General features: G+C 50.1%; 8 protein-coding genes across 8 annotated transcripts; 2 read left to right on the forward strand and 6 right to left on the reverse strand.

Annotated features, from left to right (window-relative positions):
* Positions 1–451, reverse strand: T310_0040 (Uncharacterized protein; the record flags this gene model as incomplete). The annotated part of the gene is made up of 1 exon (XM_013477068.1): positions 1–451. A coding segment is annotated over one exon (451 nt), but the record flags the coding sequence as incomplete, so codon positions are not given.
* Positions 452–849: 398 nt separating this feature from the next.
* Positions 850–1,935, forward strand: T310_0041 (Oxidoreductase, short-chain dehydrogenase/reductase family; the record flags this gene model as incomplete). The annotated part of the gene is made up of 4 exons (XM_013477069.1): positions 850–886; positions 997–1,244; positions 1,321–1,597; positions 1,661–1,935. 4 exons carry the CDS (start codon positions 850–852, stop codon positions 1,933–1,935), a joined length of 837 nt encoding a protein of 278 aa, XP_013332523.1.
* A 1,102-nt stretch (positions 1,936–3,037) lies between these two features.
* T310_0042 (ATP-dependent NAD(P)H-hydrate dehydratase) lies at positions 3,038–4,510 on the reverse strand (the record flags this gene model as incomplete). The annotated part of the gene is made up of 5 exons (XM_013477070.1): positions 3,038–3,934; positions 3,999–4,031; positions 4,109–4,229; positions 4,303–4,342; positions 4,420–4,510. The coding sequence occupies 5 exons, from the start codon at positions 4,508–4,510 to the stop codon at positions 3,038–3,040; spliced, it is 1,182 nt and encodes a 393-aa protein (XP_013332524.1).
* A 554-nt stretch (positions 4,511–5,064) lies between these two features.
* On the reverse strand, positions 5,065–6,133 carry T310_0043 (uncharacterized protein; the record flags this gene model as incomplete). The annotated part of the gene is made up of 2 exons (XM_013477071.1): positions 5,065–6,069; positions 6,128–6,133. 2 exons carry the CDS (start codon positions 6,131–6,133, stop codon positions 5,065–5,067), a joined length of 1,011 nt encoding a protein of 336 aa, XP_013332525.1.
* A 794-nt stretch (positions 6,134–6,927) lies between these two features.
* T310_0044 (40S ribosomal protein S15) lies at positions 6,928–8,848 on the forward strand (the record flags this gene model as incomplete). The annotated part of the gene is made up of 9 exons (XM_013477072.1): positions 6,928–7,086; positions 7,164–7,329; positions 7,486–7,508; positions 7,541–7,592; positions 7,815–7,975; positions 8,067–8,085; positions 8,284–8,341; positions 8,419–8,715; positions 8,779–8,848. The coding sequence occupies 9 exons, from the start codon at positions 6,928–6,930 to the stop codon at positions 8,846–8,848; spliced, it is 1,005 nt and encodes a 334-aa protein (XP_013332526.1).
* Positions 8,849–9,570: 722 nt separating this feature from the next.
* T310_0045 (Uncharacterized protein) lies at positions 9,571–13,401 on the reverse strand (the record flags this gene model as incomplete). Its single annotated transcript, XM_013477073.1, has 9 exons — positions 9,571–9,652; positions 9,714–9,730; positions 9,776–9,905; positions 9,976–9,979; positions 10,010–10,935; positions 11,069–11,345; positions 11,709–12,553; positions 12,676–13,032; positions 13,139–13,401. The coding sequence occupies 9 exons, from the start codon at positions 13,399–13,401 to the stop codon at positions 9,571–9,573; spliced, it is 2,901 nt and encodes a 966-aa protein (XP_013332527.1).
* A 931-nt stretch (positions 13,402–14,332) lies between these two features.
* Positions 14,333–18,094, reverse strand: T310_0046 (Carbamoyl-phosphate synthase (ammonia); the record flags this gene model as incomplete). The annotated part of the gene is made up of 3 exons (XM_013477074.1): positions 14,333–14,440; positions 14,507–17,559; positions 17,731–18,094. 3 exons carry the CDS (start codon positions 18,092–18,094, stop codon positions 14,333–14,335), a joined length of 3,525 nt encoding a protein of 1,174 aa, XP_013332528.1.
* A 999-nt stretch (positions 18,095–19,093) lies between these two features.
* T310_0047 (uncharacterized protein) lies at positions 19,094–21,333 on the reverse strand (the record flags this gene model as incomplete). Its single annotated transcript, XM_013477075.1, has 4 exons — positions 19,094–20,772; positions 20,853–20,913; positions 20,967–21,025; positions 21,159–21,333. Coding segments are annotated over 4 exons (1,974 nt in total), but the record flags the coding sequence as incomplete, so codon positions are not given.

A 21,333-nucleotide genomic window follows, 5' to 3' on the forward strand; every position in this document is an offset into this window, starting at 1 on the left:
CGCCAATGCCGTCTGTCCGCCAGTGTGCCGTGTGGCCCAGCAGCTCGCCGCTCTGGGGCACGTAGTACAGCGTCGCATACGGGCCCGGCTTCAGCGTGGGGATCACCTCGCTCGCAGACGCGGCGTCCACGACGGCGAACGTCTGCTCCGTCCATTCGTGCAGCGCCTCGGCCGACGAGGGCACCGTGTAGGTCAGATGCGTGTTGTCAGCGGCCACCTGCGCGGCGAGACTCGGGTGCTGGAAGCGCAGGTGTGCCCAGGCCCGGCGCAGCACGGCGGCCAGGATGTCCTGCGAGGCCAGCGCCCCGACGGGACGGATAGTCGCCGTCGAGTTGATCGCCCAGTGCTCGCGCTGGAGGGGGTGGCCGGGATCGCTGACCAGCTTGATAAACGTCTCGTTCTCGCCGAGGGGCCGCGAGAAGACGCCTGGTGCGGTTTGTGTCCACGGCATGGTCCGGAGATGGAGGTCTGGCGACTTCTTCCTTTTTAATCAGTTGAAGAGAAGAATTGACGTGAGGCTTCTAGATGCCAAGGAGTCAAACAAGAGCGTGGCTCAAACGTGTCTCTATTAATCTCTGATGGCCTGGGCCACCTAACAACTATGATAGGAAAGACCAACGCTGATACGCTAAACCCGACGACGCCATTTGGCCCCATCATCAGCTAGCATGTCTGGATTGCGACGCTCGACATCTCCCACTCGCCTGACGCCATGGCTGTTGGATGAGATCGGTCCAACAGGTACCTCTACAAAACGGTGGTTGCGCTGGCTGTGGGACAGACACTGGTCGTCTTGCGTATACAACATTTAGGCGGGAACAGAAACGCAAGCACTCAGGATTGTTCAGCATGGAGATTGATGGCGTGGCGTTGGTCATTGGTGCAGGTATGTCAGTTCAAGCTCACTTTGCAACCGTCTTGCAATCTTCATTTCCTTCATCTCTCTCTTTATATATATACTTCCTTTCAAGTGATATCAATTCACACCCTTCCCAGGCAGCGGCATTGGCCGCGAGGTCGCCTTGACGCTGGCTTCTCGCGGAGCATCCGTGCTGATCTGCGCCGACCTCAACGTCGAGGCTGCCCAGCAGACTGCCGAAATCAGCCAGTCTCGCAAGGCCGTCACCGATTTCCACGCCACCGCGATCCAAGTCGACGTGAGACAGGAGCGCGATGTTGAGAGGCTGCTGGCCGAAGCCAAGTCGCGATTTGGTCGCGTCGATGTCTGCGTGAATACGGCTGGCGTAAGTCGTCATTTACGTGCACGATAATATGACCAGAACGGATAGTCAAAGACGACTTGCTCATTCGGATCTCTAGTTTGGCGCCGCCAACCAAACACCGATCAGCTCCATGAGCCTGGACGCCTACCGCCAGCTGGACGAAGTCCACAACATCGGCTCTTTTCTGGTCCTGCGAGCGACCCTGCAGACCATGCTGCAGCAGGAGCCCCGAGCGACGGGGCGCGCGTCCGTGAAGGCCATGAGCAGAGGGTCCATCGTCCTGCTCACGTCGCTAGCGTCGGAGGGTGCTTTCCTCGGCGTGGGTAATTATATCGCTGCCAAACATGCGGTCAAAGGACTGGTGCAAACGGCCGGTCGGTCAATCCCATCAATCTATCTGGACTTTACAGTCAAAGTCCGCTGACAAATCCGATTAGCCATCGAAAACGCGCGGAAAGGCATCCGGATCAATGCCGTGGCGCCCTCGTACGTCTCCGGGCCCATGATCAACAAGTTCATGCAAGAGGCGCCCGCGGCCAGGGCGGCCATGCTGGGCGATCTGGCAATGGGCCGGCTGGCTGAGCCGGAAGAGGTGGCCGATGCGGTCGTTTTCCTGGTCTCGTCGGCCGCGAGTTACATCAATGGCCACACGCTAGTCGTTGATGGGGGGACGTCGCTGCAGCTTGCGAACACGCCATTCAGTGACACATGAAGAAAGAGGACGTCCTATTGAGAGCTGTGGGGATTAGATTTGGTATGAAGCTAGCATCTATCTATATCAGGAAATGCGTACGTATTCCCAAATTCTGAACGGAAAGTGCTATCTATCTTCCATCCCTCTTTCCGGTATGGTCACAATACATCAATAATAAAATAATCACAGTAGATCATTAGGTCAAGGTTAGATTCCTATATGAATAGGATTGCAAACTTGTCAGATTCTTTTTTCTTTAGAGGAATTTTTATATCATGCATGCATAGCTAATCCAACCTGAGAAGTCCAAAAGACACCTGGAGGCTGGCTTTATCTATTTACTTATTTACTTTTTTTTAACACCCTTAGTATTACTATTTTAGATAGCAGAGACTATACTAAGGTAGAGGCATACTGTCGTTTTAGGAACTCCAAACCTCCAAGTAGAGTACATAAGTAGTAGTCTATAGATAATCATGCAACATTCAAGCTAAGCTATATCTATAGAAACTCAGTTCTAGTACTTAATCTACATTTCCTAACTAGGAAATAGTATACGAACTACATAAATTAGATAGATTCAGCGTACAAAATTACCTTGTGTGGCTAGCTCGCAGCTAGCTAGCTAGCAGTTAGGAAGCGATAGATATGTAGGTTGAATCGACAATTGTGTAGTACGAACAATATCTATATCTGTAACTTCAATGTTCTTAGGTGTTCGAGGACAAAAGTATTGACAATGTGGGTACATATATGTACAGTACATACAGTGCAGTATGTATGAAAATGCCATCATTCTTTCCAGCTTTATGTCTTCGAGGGTGCTTAATCTAATCCAATCTCCTCTGCTGACGTATTCCTCTCGAGAAGTTTTCTTTCCTGCATTACTTTTTCTATTTACTTCCCCCTGAGCGGTTGAAAGATGTGCATATATTTTCCCGGGCTGATTTTGTTATGTATGTATGTATGTACATACGTACATACCTTCTCCATCTTAAGGGAAATCTTCGTGGGTTGTTAGCATATTGAGTAGATTCCTCGCATTCATAATGTCAAACTCTGCGTACATGGTGTGACATATAGTTCGTATATTCTAGATCATCTGGTATAAGATTAATATCTACAGCTTCGACTCTTCTGGCTCGCCAATCAACGACAGAAAACTTTCGTGCACCTCGTCTGTCAGATCGCTGGCTTGCATACTCCGTCCCTTCGCTTTGAAAGCCCGCCGGGAGCAATCTCTCGTCAAACTGCTCCCCGCATACGCCACCAGAAGGAGTGTCGTCGTAGGCGACATCTTCTTGCTCGGGTCCTCAAGCTCCGCCCGCACCTCCTCCTTCGACTGCGCAATCTTGTCGTTGGCCTTCTCGCCCGTATCCCACACTCCCTCGTGGTATGCTGATCGCCAGGCCAGAAACGTCCCCAGGCACCCCGTCAGCGTGTCTCCCTGCCCACCACTCCGCTTCAGTCCGCCCGGAATGTCAGAGACGAGACTGGTCACACCGTTCGAAATAATATCGCGTGGTCCCTTTTGGATAATTGTAACCCCTCCAAGAGCCTGTGCTAGTTTCTCACAGGCCTCTGATGCCTTGCTCGTCTTCTCGTCCTCTGACAGCTGTTGCCCAGCCTGGCCGCCCTTCTGCACGTCAGCCTGACTGGGCACCTCGATACCCAATGCTTTGGCCAGTCGACTGAACTCTACCACGTTCGGCGTCAGGATACACTCCTTGTACCCTTTCACGAGGTCCGGTTTCTCGGTCACAAGCAACAGAGCGTCCGCATCCAGGACAAACGGTAACGAGCGGGATCGCGCCTCTTTCATAATCTCCTCGACTACTCGCTGCGTGACCCCGTCACGGCCCAAGCCTGGTCCTATCACCAGAACGTGCAGTCGCGAAAACATGCCAATGATGGGCTTGGCCAGAGCAGGAGGATCGATAGATCCGGGGTTCGGTACAGTTGCACTACTGGGGAGGATGGGATGGACCATCAAATTCGGCGAATAAGATTTAATGACCTATTAGTCGTCTTATGATTAGCAAAAGCCGGCTTGAACTTGAATTTTTGGACAATCTACATACTGATGCTGCGGATTTCTCGCAAATCACATGGCTCTACCGAATATTAGCCTCGTACATGTCTTTACAAAATTATATTCCTCTTGTTGGACTGGTATTTTACCATATCACACCCTGTCGATCTCAGTTAGCAACACTCTCAGGCCAATGAAATACTGCCAGACAGAATGAAGTCCGTAAGACATGCCTAACCGTGCAGAAGCAATTGCTGAAAAGTATGGAGCTCCAGTGTAGCTTCAAGTCACCGATCCATTGGTCAGCATCCTTCTAATTCCATCATGTTCGTAATCGAGAGCTCGAAGCTTACTCTGCGCTTCCACCGATGACTGCAACACGTCCCAGCTGCCCTGTGTATCCACGGTCAGTTCATGCTCATCTAAATTTGATTCCCTGGAGAAGCGCCAATTCCTATTTATCAACTAACCTTTGTGAAATTTCTCCAGCATTGGCGGTACGATCGCCCGCGCCCGGGCGAGCAGCTTTTTGGACGAGGTCGAAATGTGGATAGGCTCCATGGCGGAGATTCGGAGCGATAAAGTGTGCTAGTCAGCCCTCAGTCTGGAATTAAAACAATATCACCCGTATGAATTAGAAAATAAAAAAATATGCAAATCTATTCAATTGGTATTCGAAGGTGTTGTTGCGCCAGAACGATTTAGCTGTTATCTCGGTGGAATTCCGCGTTGAGGGGCTGCGGAGATGACTTCAGACGAATGACCAGAGAGTGATGTCACCGACGTACTCCGCACTCTGCATCAGCATACAAACACTCCTAGTCACTGCCGCATATCATGAATTATAATCGCTCAACACTGGGGTTATAAAAAAAAAGTCTTGTTATGATATCTACAACACCGGTCTATGAGAAAAATATAGACGATCGCTAATAAACAGGCCTCCAAACTTGAAACCGCGGTCTACCAAACACCCGACGCACGAAAATGCCAGAAGAAACAGAAATACGGTACTCCAACAGGGTATCCCTCGCCAATGGTATAAAATAAAATGTTCATGCAGGAAACCCGAAATCCAGCAAGCCCAAGCGCCAACCCCAGCTTCTAAGAAATCATCATTTGGACTTGGAAGCCAGCGCAGCCAACTTCTTCTTCCTTTCCATCTTCGCTTTCTTGGCTTCCATCTCCCTCCGGATGTCTTCTTCATCCTCCTGTTTGGCAGCTCGGAGCGCCTCTTCTTCTTCCCTCTCCACATCCTCGAGCCCAGCCTCCATGTCGGATAAATCATCGGAGTAGTAGTCATCGTAATCATCATAGTAATCACCCTCATCCTCCTCGTCAGTTCCAAGATATTCGTCCAGTCGAGATGGCCTGCTGCGGCGGGGTTCGGCTCTTCCGCGACCGCCCGCCGAGTGCCGCGAGGGCAAGCCAGCCGTTCCTTTATAGGCAGGCTGCATCGGACGTGCCGTGCCCTTGTACGAAATCTCTTCCGTCTCGCGCCGTTTGATTGACGATCCTTCACCCGGTTTACCGCTGGCCTTGGTGGCAGCAGACGGACTCGAAGTCGAAGCAGATTTCTTAGCTAAACGAGCTTCCTTTTCCTTTGCCATCGCCTCCATGACTCTTCTCTTCTTTTCTGCCTTACTCAGCTTCTCCTTCGGGACCGCTTGATGCTTCAGCAGCCCGACCTTCGGCGCTTTTTCCTGCACCTCCTTAGCCTTGAGCATCAAATCCGCGAAGGAGCCCTTTGGGGGAGGCTTAGAAGAAACTGCGGCCGGCGAAGGCTTCTGAGAAGCTGTAGAATCATTGTTTGCTGATTTCTGCTGGGGTTTCGCTGCAGCAGACGCAGCAGAGGACGCTTTTGATGTCGCGCTGCTTGCGGTTGGACCATTCGGCTTGTCAGGACGGTGGAGCTGTTCTTCTGCTTTCCGCTTCGTTCCCGCAGGCGTCGTGTTTGCGCTCCGGGTGGTTGCATTCGTGTTTACCGAGGCGGATGCAGGTTTCTGGCCATCACGTTTGTGAGCTGCACCTGAGCCGGCGGGAGCCGGAGGTCGTGGCGGCGGCGGCGGAATAGACGTCGGTTTACCAGTCTCGATAGACGAGAGGACGGAACTGAGGAACTGGTCATCCCATTAGCGGCCGATACCTTTCGGGAACAAACCTAAGCGTAGCACGTACACTCATGGTGGCCAGTTGCTTATCCCGACGAGTGCCTTTATCGATAACCAGTCGAGATAGAGAAGAGACTCTGTTCTTTCACCGCCGACAGATGATATGAGGAAGTAGCCTCATGTTTCCAGAATGACAGTGCCGGCTATTCAGAACCAGCCACTGAAAGGTGAGTGATAAGGGTCCGTCTGCAACGAGTGATTCAGATTAGCCCGACGGCCCGAGAAAACCTCTGCAGACGGTGAACACAGAATGATGTCCGGAATGAACACCTCCTGGAATATTCCCAAAGTCTCCTGAAGTGAATCTGAAGCGAGAGAAGTCTCTCAGAAGCGCGGGGGAGGGGAGATGGAAGAGATGAAGTGGCTGGAGACAAGGCGATTGTGAGACTGCCAGCCTGGTCACGTGGGGGCAGAGCAGGCTGGCTGGGACGGAAAGCGGTGAGCGGTGGCAGATGGATGCTTATGCAATCCTGCGCCACACCCGCTGCAGCTGCTCGCTTAGCAGGCTCCCGGCACCAGCCACACGGGCCGCCGCACTTTTTCTTTTGTGGGTTTGCGGTTCGTGAATTTGATCCTCCTCCTCGTCCAAACCAGCGACCGATCGCATCCCTTCAATCCTCGCGAACTTGACGTTTCAGTCTCCGCCCAACTTGCGGTTAAATCGATTGACTCTCTTGTTCGCAGCATCCAGATCCTCTCCAGTACGTTTTTTCTTTCCGCGGGACACGGTCACCTCGCCCAATTTCCATGCGATCTTTGCTATGACTGTTACTAACATGACCTTTTCTGGCCTACAGAAAAATCAAAATGAAGCACCTCGCCGCTTACCTCCTCCTCGGCCTTGCCGGCAACACCTCTCCCTCTGCTGACGACATCAAGGGTGTCCTTGGGTCTGTTGGCATTGACGCCGACGAGGAGCGTCTGGAGAAGCTCATCTCTGAGCTTGAGGGCAAGGACATTCAGGAGGTGGGTGACCATAGCCATTGAGATTGTTCCGATTTTGTTTTGCCACGAATTGCGCTGACACGACCTCTCCTGCACAGCTGATTGCTGAGGGTACCACCAAGCTTGCCTCCGTCCCGGCTGGCGGTGCTGCTGCTGCCCCTGCTGCTGCTGGTGGTGCTGCCGCTGGCGGCGCTGCTCCTGCGGCTGAGGAGAAGAAAGAGGAGAAGAAGGAGGAGGAGGAGTCCGACGAGGACATGGGCTTCGGTCTGTTCGACTAAGCGACTCGTCCAATCGAACAAAATACAGTATGAATATGTGGAGGAGAGTGCTCTGGGAGCGATTTGGAGGGATGACAATCTCGAGGGACCTTTTTGTCAATTGTCTCTCTGGATATCGTATCTCCAAACTATTATGATGCAGTTACGATCATGCATTTATCTTATGTGAGCTAAAAAGGTAGCTCTTGGCAATCCAGATGCTCGATACCTCTACAGATCGATCATTTTTTTTCCCCCTGTTCTTTGAGAGTATGGCCTAAGACGTAGAATATTTCTGCCCTTGACGTCTGCAATTTCCGTGTCCAATGGGCACTAGGACAACTGCAATGACCTGCAGAGACGAGCCGTAATCGAGGTACTCCGTAGTCTCCTCCAGTGGAGCCGCTTCCCGATGGACGCTATCCATGTCCGGGAGTTGCTTAATGTGGTCTAGCGTAGGGCTAGGGTTTGTGACCTAACGTGGTCGCTTAGCCGAGCGCTGCAGCCCACCTCTCAAACTTGAAGCGCAGAACAAGAACCGTCTCGACGAAGGCTTCAGCGACCGACACGACAACCACCTGCTCTCGCTTTTCGATTTCTCGTTCGAAAAGCGCCCAGAGGAACCATCCGCAACCATGGCTGACATCGAATACGTAAGTTACCCTTTTTCCTGTCTCTGCGAGTGCGATGAGCACCGATGTAATGCCCATGTGTCAAAGCCAGTGCTGACTATTGTGACTACAGAACGCCGAGGAGGCTGCCGGTACGTGTCGAATTTTCCAAATCCAGTCACTCCTTTCTTTCTTTTCCTCAAGAAGATGTGTGTGGGATGAGCTGCGCGTGGGAAATGATGCAGATGCATCGATGATAAATGCCGGTGTGGAGGGGATGGGGAATCACGATACTGTCGACGACAAAGGACGAAAAGTGGATGGACGCTGACATGTCACGCCGACAACAGAGCTTAAGAAGAAGCGGCAGTTCCGCAAGTTCGCCTACCGCGGCATTGAGCTCGACCAGTACGTTTAAATGCTTTCCTTGAAGAGGCGTCCACACCTCGGAAATGGAATCGTCTGACTTGGATGCTATTCCACAGGCTCCTCGACCTCTCCTCAGAGCAGCTCCGCGATGTCGTGCACGCCCGTGCCCGTCGCCGATTCAACCGCGGTCTGAAGCGCAAGCCCATGGGCCTGATCAAGAAGCTGCGCAAGGCCAAGCAGGAGGCCAAGCCCAACGAGAAGCCCGCCCTGGTCAAGACGCACCTGCGTGACATGATCATTGTGCCGGAGATGATCGGCAGTGTCATCGGTATCTACTCTGGCAAGGAGTTCAACCAGGTTGAGATCAAGCCCGAAATGGTTGGCCACTACCTGGGAGAGTTCTCCATCACATAGTATGTACCCTTCGCAAATTGAATTGGCCATTGGAATGAATTCGTCTTCTAACACCCTTGCAGCAAGCCCGTCAAGCACGGTCGGCCCGGTATCGGTGCCACCCACTCTTCCCGTTTCATTCCTCTGAAATAAACGCGAAAATGCCAGAACTGTGTATGTCGAGTACCCTTTGGATGGAACGGATATGGTGGATGTTTTGCTGGGGGCCTGGCTGGTTGCAACGGTTCAAACGTTTTTTTCATGTCATGTCATGGGACTAGTATACCGGCGTGAAGAAAACTCGGGCGTTCGAAATTCAAAAAAAAATTGAGAGAGAAAAAGATTTCCCCAAGGCCCTCGCTCGGTCCAGTCCAGTCCGGTCAAACCGTCGGGATGATTGATGTATGGCCACATATACAACAATTTCGTCTCCCTCTTTTTCCTTACTACCCTCACTTTGTCATTAATAGTTAGGGGATAAAGAAAAAGCTAAAATTTCTTTTTACGAATTGGCATTGATATCCTTCGAACAGAACTCATTTTACTTCACATTAGAAATGGTATCTGTTCGCACGTCATTATTATTATTGTCAATTTTCGTCAACAGATACGTATATACGACTGTGACAACAAAGCTCAATCAAGTAAGCAGCAAACCCAATAACCACATACATACATAATTGCATGAATAATTAATAGTAAAGAAAAGAAAAGGCAGTTGCTTAGTATACGAAGTTTTCAATCAATCAGGTTGTGAATTCAGTCTGGAACTAACTACATGGTATGTATATGCTTTCTCTGGTGTAGATATACCTACTCCACAGGTCATGTTCAAAAAAAAATACCTAACTCACCGAATGAAATTGTCATTATTATCATTCTAGCTGGCTGTGTTTTTGCTCATCAGAGTGCTTTGCTTGTCCTGTATGGTCTTTTGCCTTTGCTTCGTCTAATTGTCTGTCGATCATACGTAGATACATACACACGGAGTACGCTCTTAAGAGCATACCATACTTACAACTTAGTTATACCTACCTATCTACCTGCCTACCTAAGTACTCTATACTCATATGCACGTACTCCAGTCTGACCTATCTCACTTTTATCCTTAAAGGGGGGGAAAGAGAAAACAAAAAACACGGTCAGGTAATGTACTGCGGTCTCTACCTCCATTTCTGGCGTTGTGATCTGAAATACGTTGGCTAATGAACTACAGTTCCCAAAAGGCAATGATTGCATCATCTTGTAGCATCTAGGGGTCAATCTTCGAAGTTCCTCACAGTCCTGGATGACTTTAGTATAAGCTTGACTAACCCATCCACACACCACCCCCGATAGACGCTATATCGTCGTCGTCGTAGTCACTGAGATAGACTCCGCTGTCTTGTCGGTTGCTGTCTTGCCGGCTGTTGCTGTTATTGTTGATGCTGCTGATACTGTGCAGAGAAGCAATAGATGTACCAGGGTCGAAAGAATCAAACCAGTCGATGTAGCCAGAAGACTGCTCGTATAGCAAGGCTAGGGGAGTTGCGTCCTTCGTTCGAGAGCGTCTTGCCGAATCTGACGCGCCTCCGAACATGACACGGCTGCTGATAAACGATACAATGCTACAGGTCTCGTCATGGTTGTTTTCGTCTGAGGAGTCATCATCAAACGAAGCGTGGCGGTATTCCCAATTGTAACCATGCCTTCGCACTGGTTTCGCTCCAAAAATAGTTTCGGTGGCTGCTGCTTCTGCTTCCGCTGTAACGGACTTGGATTCAGTGACCTGCAAGAAATGACCTGCAGGAGGATCTGAGCATTCGTAGGACCCGCTCGAAGACTGCACTGTTGGATCGGACTGGTTCCTTGTAGTGGCCATGTGCATTCCTGTCTCCTTGTGGCCATTCTGATACTGGCCAGATATTTCAGTCGCTTCTGCTGGCGATGGGAAATTGGTATCATCAACACCGTGTACTACTATACGTGGCAGCTGCTCCTGAAGCCTCTGTGACAGTTCAACAAGACCGGAAATGCTGGCATCGATATCGGCAGATGTTATCCACAGTTCTGGGTTTGATAGCTTATGGCTTAACTCAGACATCCTGGAATAGTTGAGGTTGAGGTCCGGATGTGCGGCAAGCACAAGAAGGAGAATGAATGCCGGGTCATTCCGGCTCATGCGTTTAAGAAGGCCATCGACATCGCTTTGACCTGCTCCGTTCGAATTTGAGTGTGTATGCGGAGGCACGTCTGCCATGCTGTATTACCCACGACACCAGCTGCTCCTATGGCCAAAGACGTGTTAGAATGACAAAATTAAGCACAAGTAGTGTGTTTAAATCTAGCAAAGATGCTTTCAACGGAAAGAAGGGAATAAATATAGGTACATACGGTGGAACATTCACAAGCAGGACCACGGTAGGTGAAGAGTCCCAAGAAAAGACAATTGTAGCTTCGCAAACAGGGATCTGGGGGCTGATATATCCTTGCTGTTTGAAATATCGCAGACTTGACAGATAAGTGGCAGACAGCTTATCAACCAAAATAGTCGATAAGAGGGTTGCGAGGTAAGCAAGAAAACAAAACCCCCCTCCTAGAATTTGGAAATTTTCAAAACCCAGAAATCGGGGCAGCAGTAAAGTCTCTGGATTCGCTTGCCACGTGTGATCTGGTGCGTGGCGCCAGACAATAAAAGTGCTGAGTTGTAGAAAGTAAGGTGGGGAGAGAGGAGAGAAGATCAACAAAACAGGAAACTGACAGCATTTCGGCGCTTCTATTTCGCCTCAACCAGTTCTAAACACGATGACCTCGATTATACAGAAGACCATGTGAGTAACAAGACAAGCCACAGCTAAAGACGGATTTTGGTAATCACGGAGCTCTTGGTAATGGAGTATATGCAACCACCCCTTTCCATAAATACGTGTTCGCGAGAATCCACATGGGTGACCATCAATCGAGATCGTGTATTGTGATGAGGGTCTGTTGCAACAGAAACGCGACACTGCACTGACCCTCTCTCATGGCTTACCAGCCATATCTCCTTCGAGCTGCAACACATGATCCGCGATTTTCTCCATTTTAGCCCACTCGCCATTTGCCTCCGCTGTCATCTTCGTCGGGTCCAGATTGTTGGCTCTAAACTCGTCATATACTTCCTTATAAGTCGCCCTCACCATACTCTGGAAGGTCGAGCTAGTGCAAGCTTCGCCTTCCTTGTCGATAAGCCAGGCAAGTAGCGACCAGATTATCAACCCGAGATTGATCTGGTACTTTTGAACTAAAGAGTCGCCTTCGCGGTCGGGTTCCACCCCCTGCGAGATATGTATCCCAAGTTTCGCTAGCGCCCACACATGTAGCAGTCGAAGTGGGTGGGCCTCCTGTGGATATACCACCGGGTCAACTCGGAGAAAACGGACCGTCGCATGTGCAAAGGCAGATTCGAATTGTTGCGCGGAGAGTAGAGACACGATTAATTCGTCCCGTGCAGAAACATATGGCTGTCGAGTGATCGGCCACACGGAGGTCTTACTCAATATATTGATAGCGGATTTCAACTTGTTGACCGCGTTGAATGGGTTATTATCAGTTGTAGCAGATCTCACCAATTCCCTCGCTCTTATCTCTGCTGATGTGATTGCCTCTATGTCGACAACGGGCGTCAAAAAGGCATCTTCGCGTGCATCCTTGCCCTTCCGGCACTTTGGACAGTTACAATCGAAAAAGTACCGATCTGAAAGCTCTTTACGACGAATCTCACGAGGGTTAGTCGCGTCGATGTATGAGATAAAGATCTGCTCGTCCTTCTTGATCGGCCGAACCGGCTTCACAAAAAGTTTATCCCCTTCGAATCCAACCACAGCATTGAAATCGCAACTGTGATTCATCAGAGCGGCATAAGGATGCAAATACAGCCCAATCCGCTCGTGAAACGGCGTGGTGAGATTGAATGAATTCACGTCAAGCTACGGAAGGCAAACTGTCAACGAAAGGCTCACTTTCGAACAGGGGTCAAGGTTACCTTTGCAAAGAAAGGGGATATTATTTCTTCTTTCATGTCAACCCCAGAGTATTCTCGAACTGCTTTGGCTGAAAGTGAGATCCGGTTCCACTGTTCATCATCCCTATCACGGAGCTCCCGGGCATGCGTTTCGAGCTTGAGGAATGTCTCAAACTCCTCGCTGCTATATTTCTGCTTGCTATGGCGGAGAACAATTCGCAGAATCGCCCTGACACTATTTGGCAAAATTTTGGGATACAACTTCGAATAGATCGGGCATTCCAGGGAATGTGCGAACTTCCAGTCCTTGGATTGACAGCTCTGGGAGCACATTAGCAGCTGCGATATATCATGACTTTCATATAACAAGACGCATATACATATATAAACATACATGTAGACGAAATCATACACGAGAATAGTCGCGGAATTTTTAGAAACACCCTACCTTGTCACAGTACCTGACAACCTGACACCTTGTGCAGGACTTTAATTTGACAGCTTCTTCCGGCGCCTGCTGCTGTTGCTGCTTTGTTCCAAAGCAACCAGAGCATGTGTCCTGCAATCTGGGGGTATCCAGGACGGCCACAAATGGCTTCTGAATGCTGAGCAGTTCCTGGCCCATCTCGATGTCTGTGAGGGCAAAGAGGCCGTTGCCCATGCCATCGCCTGCTGCACGAGCGACGGTCTTGGTACTCACAAACGGCAAGGGATTCAAGGACATTTTGAGTTATTTTTTCTTCTATTGTGAAGCGAATAAATAGATATGTAAACAGGAAAGAAACGGAGTTATCAAGAGTGGGGGAAGAGGCTAGGACTCAAATTGGCCCTTAAATAGTAGTAGCAAATAAGCCAGCCATACAGCTGGAAGTATAAAAAATACTTCAAGTAGCTCTCTTTGATATTTGAGAATATGCACAATGGAGAAGGTAACCCACTTCAACATACAACCATTCTATGACTTTGAATTAAGTATGGGCATTCAATGCCAGGCAATTAGCCCTCATACCACACTGTGAGGGTCAGACTTGAAGTCTGCGAAAAGAAAAGAAAAGACTCATGAGCAGCTTAGACGTGCGCGAATACTCAAGGATTAAGCTTGACAGCATCAGTTGTTATGTAGTTAGAAGCTGAATCCGATTGATCGAGCTCGGCACCGCTCCGGCGGGGCCAGCGACGGTTCAGCAGAATCTTGGCGCACGAAAAACAATGTCAATTCCATGGACAATTCCATGACGATCGGCGTTAACAGCATCTTGGAGCGGAGTAGTATACGATTATATCCTGAAAGATTACTTCAGAGCAGGATACATCCATCGAGTGTAAAACCCACGAATACACCGCACCCGCTTGCTCTTTTTGCTATTTTTTGTCCATGCATATAACCGACATTGCGGTGAAGTATCAACAAGCTGAAAGCCATGTCGATTGAGAAGCAAAGGATATCTGATATCTGACTCCTTTATACTCCTTCGCATTGACCATAGTAATATTTGTAAGTAACAACCAGTCCACCAACACAGTCTATTCCACAGAAAGACTGCAAAAAACAAACTTTTTTTTTCTATTGAAACAACACATCTGGAAGGGTATGCTTGCCAGCAATTAACCAGAGCAACATGACAGTAAGAAAAACAAAATTACATGGCAACATTTTACATCATCTTGCCGCCGGCGAAACTAGACCAGCTGCGGACCTCGGGCGGGATACCCTCCTTTCGGGGCAGCTTCTCGCTCATGCACTGCGCAAAGAGAAGAGCAGTCTGCAAACAGATTATCAATTAGTCGAATGCCATCACCAACAGGGGCAGCAAGAGGAAACCACGTACCTTTGGCTCCATAAAGAGCGGGACGCCAAAATCAACAGCGTTTCGCCTCATGACATAGTCCTCGTCCAGCAGGGTCTTACCCCTCTGCTTAGCAAGGTTAAAGACACCGCGAATGTCATATTTCTGGAAGATCTCGCGGAGCGCCCTCTTGTCCTCCTTGGGGAACTCGATGACGTTGACACTCACGCCCTTAACACCGCTTTCCAGCTGGGCCTTCACCTCTGGGCTAGCCGCATAGAATTTATAGCCCAGAGGCTGAAGGTACTCGACGATCTTGGTCAGCGTTCCAGTGTAGTCACCACCCAGTAGGATACCCTCGCCAGGCTCAGGGACTCGGAAGTTCATCGTGGATTGAAGCGAAGCCCAGTAAGCCTCAATGATATCCTTTCCAAAGCAAGCAATCTCACCAGTGCTGGCCATCTCAACACCAAGGAAGGGGTCGGCGCCAGCAAGGCGGGTCCAGCTGAATTGAGGAACTTTAGTTGCGACATAGTCGCGTTTCGTAGCCATGAGGTCCACCGGCTCAGGAACGTCACGTCCAACAAGGGCTTTGGTGGCAACATCGATGAAGTTGGTCCCCAAGACCTTGCTAACAAACGGGAATGAACGAGAGGCGCGAAGATTGCACTCGATCACCTTCAGAAGAGGCTCGCCGCCGTTGGGATTGTCGGCCTTGATGATCTGCATATTGAAAGGACCAGTGATGTTCCATGCCTTGGCGACTTTCTCAGCGATTTCCTTGAGACGAGCCATGTCCGACTCGTTAAGGGAGGTTGGTGGAAGGACCAGGGTGGCATCACCAGAGTGAACGCCTGCATTCTCAACGTGCTCGCTAACAGCGTGCAAGAGAAGCTTTCCGCCAGAGGCCACGGCATCAACATCAATTTCCTGGGCCCCTTCAATGAATTTTGTGATGACGACCGGGTGATCGGGAGACACAGAGCTGGCGTTGATAAGCTTCTCTTTCAGCTCATCTGGGCTGTAAATCACACTCATCGCGGCGCCGGAGAGGACGTAACTAGGACGAACGAGGACAGGGTATCCCACAGTCTCAGCAAAACGCTCTGCGTCGGCAACCGAGGTGAGTTCCTTCCACTCAGGCTGATCAACACCGATGCTATCCAGGATTTGCGAGAACTTGTGACGGTCTTCGGCCTTGTCAATATCCACCGGATCGGTACCGAGAACATGAGCGCCACCCTTCTCCTGGAGGCGGAGCGCGATGTTCTGCGGCAGCTGACCACCGACAGAGACGACGATGCCGCTAGCATTCTCGAGTTCGTAGATATCCATGACACGCTCGTAGCTGAGTTCTTCGAAGTACAGCTTATCAGCAGTGTCGAAATCGGTCGAGTACGTCTCCGGGTTGTAGTTGATCATGACGGTCTTCTTGCCCATGTTTCTCAGGGTCAGTGTTGCATTGACAGCACACCAGTCGAATTCCACTGAGCTGCCAATTCGATACACACCACTGCCAAGGATGATGGTACCATGGTCGTCAAAAGTCACATCGTGAGAAGTAGCATTGTAAGTGGTGTAGAGGTAGTTCGTGTCCGCAGGGAACTCAGCAGCGAGAGTGTCGATCTTCTTTACCCAGGGTCTGATACCGAAGCTCTTCCTGCGTGCGCGAACATCATCCTCCGTAGATCCAACACACATGGCGATCTGCTTATCAGAGAAACCCAATTTCTTGGCTTTCAACATCATCTCCTGATTGATGCCGAAGAGGCTGCCGATCTCCTTCAGCTCGTTGTGACAGTCCACAATGTTCTGGAGCTTGTACAGGAACCACTTGTCAATCTTAGTTAACTCATGGACCCTGTCAACGGAATAGTTTTCGTGAAGCATGGCCTGCCCGATCGCCAGCCATCGTCTGTCGGTAGGGTTCCGGAGCGCCTCGTCCAGATCCTCGAAATGATCGCCTTGGAAACCAACGAACCTGGGGTCAACCTGACGAATCGCTTTCTGGAACGACTCCTCAAACGTGCGACCGATAGCCATAACCTCTCCCACCGACTTCATCGCGCTTCCAATATCACGCTTGACATGCTGGAACTTACTCAAGTCCCACCGAGGGATTTTAGTCACGATGTAGTCCAGACTGGGTTCGAAATTCGCCGTGGTGGTCTTCGTGACAGCGTTGGGAAGTTCCGGAAGGGTGTGTCCAAGACCGATCTTGGCTGCAGTGTAGGCGAGAGGATAGCCAGTAGCCTTGGACGCCAGCGCAGATGAGCGCGAGAGACGAGCATTGACCTCAATCACTCTGTAGTCCAGACCATCCGGCTGCAAGGCGTACTGAACATTGCATTCTCCGACCACGCCAAGGTGACGAACGATCTTGATGGCGGCGGTACGGAGCATGTGATACTCTTCGTCAGACAAAGTCTGGCTAGGAGCAACGACGATACTGTCTCCCGTATGGATTCCCAGCGGATCAAAGTTCTCCATGTTGCATACAGTAATACAATTGTTGCTGGCATCACGGACGACCTCGTATTCAACTTCCTTCCACCCTTTGAGAGACTTCTCGACGAGGATTTGCGGGGCAAGACTCAGGGAGCGGGATGCAAGGTTCTTCAATTCCTCTCGGTTTGCCGCGAAGCCGGATCCTAGACCACCCAGAGCGTATGCAGAACGGACAATGATCGGGTATCCGATGCTCTCTGCGGCTTGCAGGGCCTCGTCAACGGTGTTACACGCGATTGACTCCGCAATGGGGATGTTGATCTCTTTCAGAGCCTTAGCAAAGAGATCACGATCCTCACTCATCTCGAGAGTCTTAATGCTGGTTCCCAGGACCTTCACACCATAGCGATCGAAGATGCCCATTCGGTTCATCTGCACACCAAGGTTTAGAGCGGTCTGACCGCCGAAGCTCAGGAAGATACCGTCCGGCTGTTCCCTCTCAATAACATGAGTCACATATTCTGGCGTGATCGGAAGATAGTAGACCTCGTCCGCGAGCTTGTGATCAGTTTGAATGGTAGCAATATTCGGGTTGATGAGGATCGACTTGACGCCAGCTTCTTTGAGAGCCTTGAGCGCTTGAGAGCCTATATTTTTCGGATGATTCGTAAGCGATGTAAAATAATTAATTTTTTTGTTTTCGCAATCAATACACTCCTCAATGTAACTTTCTTCCATTATGAAAATTACAGGAATTGGCCGCTAGAGCAACTGAAGCTCGTCCAGAAAGCATGCGGAGATGACATGGGCATACATACCAGAGTAATCGAACTCTCCTGCCTGCCCAATGCTTAGCCCACCACTTCCAATGACCAGAACCTTTTTCACATCCACCAGCTCAGGGGAACGGCCGATGGCTCCGCTGGCCAGGTAGGCCTTGGTGGAGGGAGCCGTCTGCGCCTCAGAGGCCAATCGACGGAGACAGCTGGAGAAGAGGCGCAGCTGATGAGAACGCCATGACGAGGGGATCTGCTGCTGTAAACGGAGACACGAGGCAGCCGATCGAGAGGGGATATGCGTCGAAAAGGAGCGCAGGGCTAATGTGGGAGCGCGCGACTCGGCGAAGCAGCGTTGGCGCAACAAAGCAGCTGCTTGCTGCCCGCATCGAGCAGAAAGAGCCATTGCGCACTGCGCGGGGCAGACGAAGGGCCCCAAAGAAGAGATCCGAGAAGAGAAGACGACAGCGATCAATTGAACCCAATTGGATGCGTCCGAAGTCTCAATTGGAGACCCGATAAGGTTAATGGGATGAGTACTTCCTCTTCTGGGTCGCAGACCCTGTTGCCCTCTTCTCCTCTCTCGCAGTCAACGTCGGGGGAAGAATTGAAATCCTGGCGGGGGAGAAGGAGAAGAGGAGAAGAAAAAGGTGTGATATTTGGGGCGTATGAGTCAAAGAGAGCTCAGGCACGTTGGGGAAGGAAAAAAGAGGATAAGAGAAAAAGAGAGCCAAGCACGGGCTCCGATAAGAGCTCCGGTCTGCGGAGCTCGAAATTCCCAAAGCTTTTTTTCCCCCAATATTACTGGTGTAGTCAGTGCGCCGGTATTTTGGAACGGCGTTTGACATGCATGAGTCAAAAAGAAAAAAAAAGGCCATTATTCCATTATTATAAATTATTCATATCTCGTCGTACAATATCTGTGTAGTTGGCAGGCTGTGTTATTGTTGCACAGTGTGCAGAGAACACTCCATAGACGGCAATTCATTTTCTCACAATGAAAAAAAAATTGTGGGAAATTGAGCGATGAACAGGACAATGGAAGGCAATCCAATTTCTCAAGCAGCAGAAACAGAGAATCTCTGTCTTCTTTCCCCTCTCTCTTTTTTTTTCCTTAGGCCTTTTTCTTTCCTAGTTGGGTCCCACAATTTACCTACGTAGGATGAACTGGAGCACAAAAATTACAGCATCGTGCAACCAAAATTGACTTAGGATCAAGCCGTCTCCGCATGGAACGAACACCACACTGAATTCAAACTGAATTAAGCTCATAATCAACTAATAATAAAAAGAACAATGCGCCAGCTTTTCCTGCTGCTCCGGCTTGTGGCCACTTCAATAGAAAAAAAGGACGGAATACAGTAACAAGTCTATTGACGTAATTTACGTATTAATGTTAAGCAAATTAAATATCTCCAGTGACTCCAACCCTTCCATTCAGGCCTGACCACGGGCCTTTGGGTCGCTTGTCCTCCCGGTGTTGTCTTCCCCGCAGTCTGCTCGAACGAATCTCCGCGGCCCATATATCGCCTTCGTTCTGTTCCTCGTCGTTTCCCTCTTTCATGACCTCTTTGTAGTCTTGATTCAACAACTCGTAGACTTGCTGGAGGGTCTCAGAAGCGGTTTCCGCCATCTCACTGCCCCTTTCAATCTTCTGGTCGACATAGTCTCTTTCATTCGCCCGGGCGGCCTCAGAAGCAAACGCCCAAGCTTGGGCCTGATCCACGATTTCTTCCGTCTTGGTCAGCCCTGACCGATCTGATCGCGACCCACTAGTAATATGCTGGAATCTGGATTGACGAGCTAGAATGGGATATTCTGGGAGCAAGTGACTTTCGTGGCTCAAACGATCCAGAGCCTGGCGCATTGTAGACTGTTCTTTGGCCAAGATGCCAGAGAGGTAGGACCTCTGCAGAGCCAATGATTTCTGCACCTTGGACAATGGATGAAGGATTCCATTTGCATAGGCGAGAGAATCAATTGAGTCCCAGTCGGATGGCTGGGCTCTCTGTTTCATTTTTGTCGTAGGCTTGGACGGTGATTCGACCTCTGCACCCGCATCTTTCACGACAGACTGTGAAACAAGCGAGAGGGCATCGAGAAGAGACTTGCGTGCTTTCACATAGGCCGCGTACTGCTCTTTTATCTCTGCCTTGCGCTCCTCGATCAGCTTCGAGGAGTTTTCGATTTCTGTCAATGATAGTTCCTGAAATTGCCCATCATCGTCGCTATGGGACGCCGCTAGCTTCTCTTCCACCCACTGTACGAGTTCGTCTCGTGTCCTCTGCAGAGCGACAACCCTCCGAGCGGGAGACACGTCATTCTTGTCTGTTGCGCTGGATGACAGTCGCCGCGCCCTCAATTCCTCGAGCATCTTTTGTTCCCTGTCCAGCTTCTGTTTTGCCCGGATGACCGTCCTTTCCAGTTTCGAAATGAGTTCCTGCACATTCTCCCCTATTTTCTCCGTCTCTGGACCATCTTGTTTCAAGAACCCGTCAAAGCTGTCTTGCCGAAGATGGTTTCGGTCTCCAGATTGAAGAATATCCGCTTTCATCGTATCGTGCTCGCTCAGTTTTCTCAGATAGCGGTCGAAGACCTGCAGTTTATCATATCGCCGGCGCTCATGAAGAAGTGAGATGTAATCCTGCAACACAGGAGCCGTGCCATTGTTTTCAAGACCTTCAGGCGCTGCAACGCTCGTTTTGGAGACCGCCTCCTCGTTCATTAACCGCCTAGACGCCACCTCGTTGGCAATCTCATCGTATTCCCTCCTCGCAGCTAAATTCTCTTGTAATGCCTTCAGGTATTCCTTTCTCACACCAGTCAACTCAGGCGGAATACGCTTGACGCCGACGGCAGCATCGTTCGGAACGCAGAGAGAGATGTGGGAAGAACCATGGCTGGACGGCTTGGTGGGATCGTCATCGGCGAAGACAATGTGCGATCGTAGGTACAAGGTCAATGCCTGGCGAATGCGCAGGGCTTCCTGACGGCTCTTGAGATAAGGCGCCAGAGGCTTTGCGAACGGAGGAATATTAGTCGTGGCGGTGGCCGTGGTGTCAACATTACGCGACATATTGCCTTCTGATTTGTTTCATGCTTTTCCTCCTTCAATAGCAATAATCATGCCCTGGCAGAAACTGCAATCGACGCGGGCTGCTAACTTTGTTGAAGTTGGCTCTCGCTGTCATTCTCATGTTGTTTTACTTGGCGGGGAGCAGCACACTGGATTATGTAATCAAGCATATTAGTTAACATAACTAACTAACTTAACTAACGTAATCCACCCCCGAGCCGGACACACCACCGAGCCGGACACCACCTCCGAACGCGTCTCCTAGATAGAAATTGAAACTGAATTCTCTACCCAACATGGCAATTATATACAAAAATTAAGTTGTAGTACGTTCAGGACATCTAACTCTAGTATGGCCCACAATACCACAGTTACTGCACTTCTGTGAGCGCACGTTGGCGTGGTTGAGAGGCCGGTAATTGAGACTGCGGAGGATCATTGACTGGAGGTTCGACAACTTGATCTCTTGACCTCATGAGATCCTGCGCTTCTTCTCTAGTAATTCCTCCTTCATGGTGTATCTTCTTCTTGGATCTTTGACGCTTTTGCTTCTCCTTCTCATGCGCAGC

Source organism: Rasamsonia emersonii (genome assembly GCF_000968595.1).
Source record: "Rasamsonia emersonii CBS 393.64 chromosome Unknown ctg1118621759661, whole genome shotgun sequence".
NCBI classification, from domain to species: Eukaryota; Fungi; Ascomycota; class Eurotiomycetes; order Eurotiales; family Trichocomaceae; genus Rasamsonia; species Rasamsonia emersonii.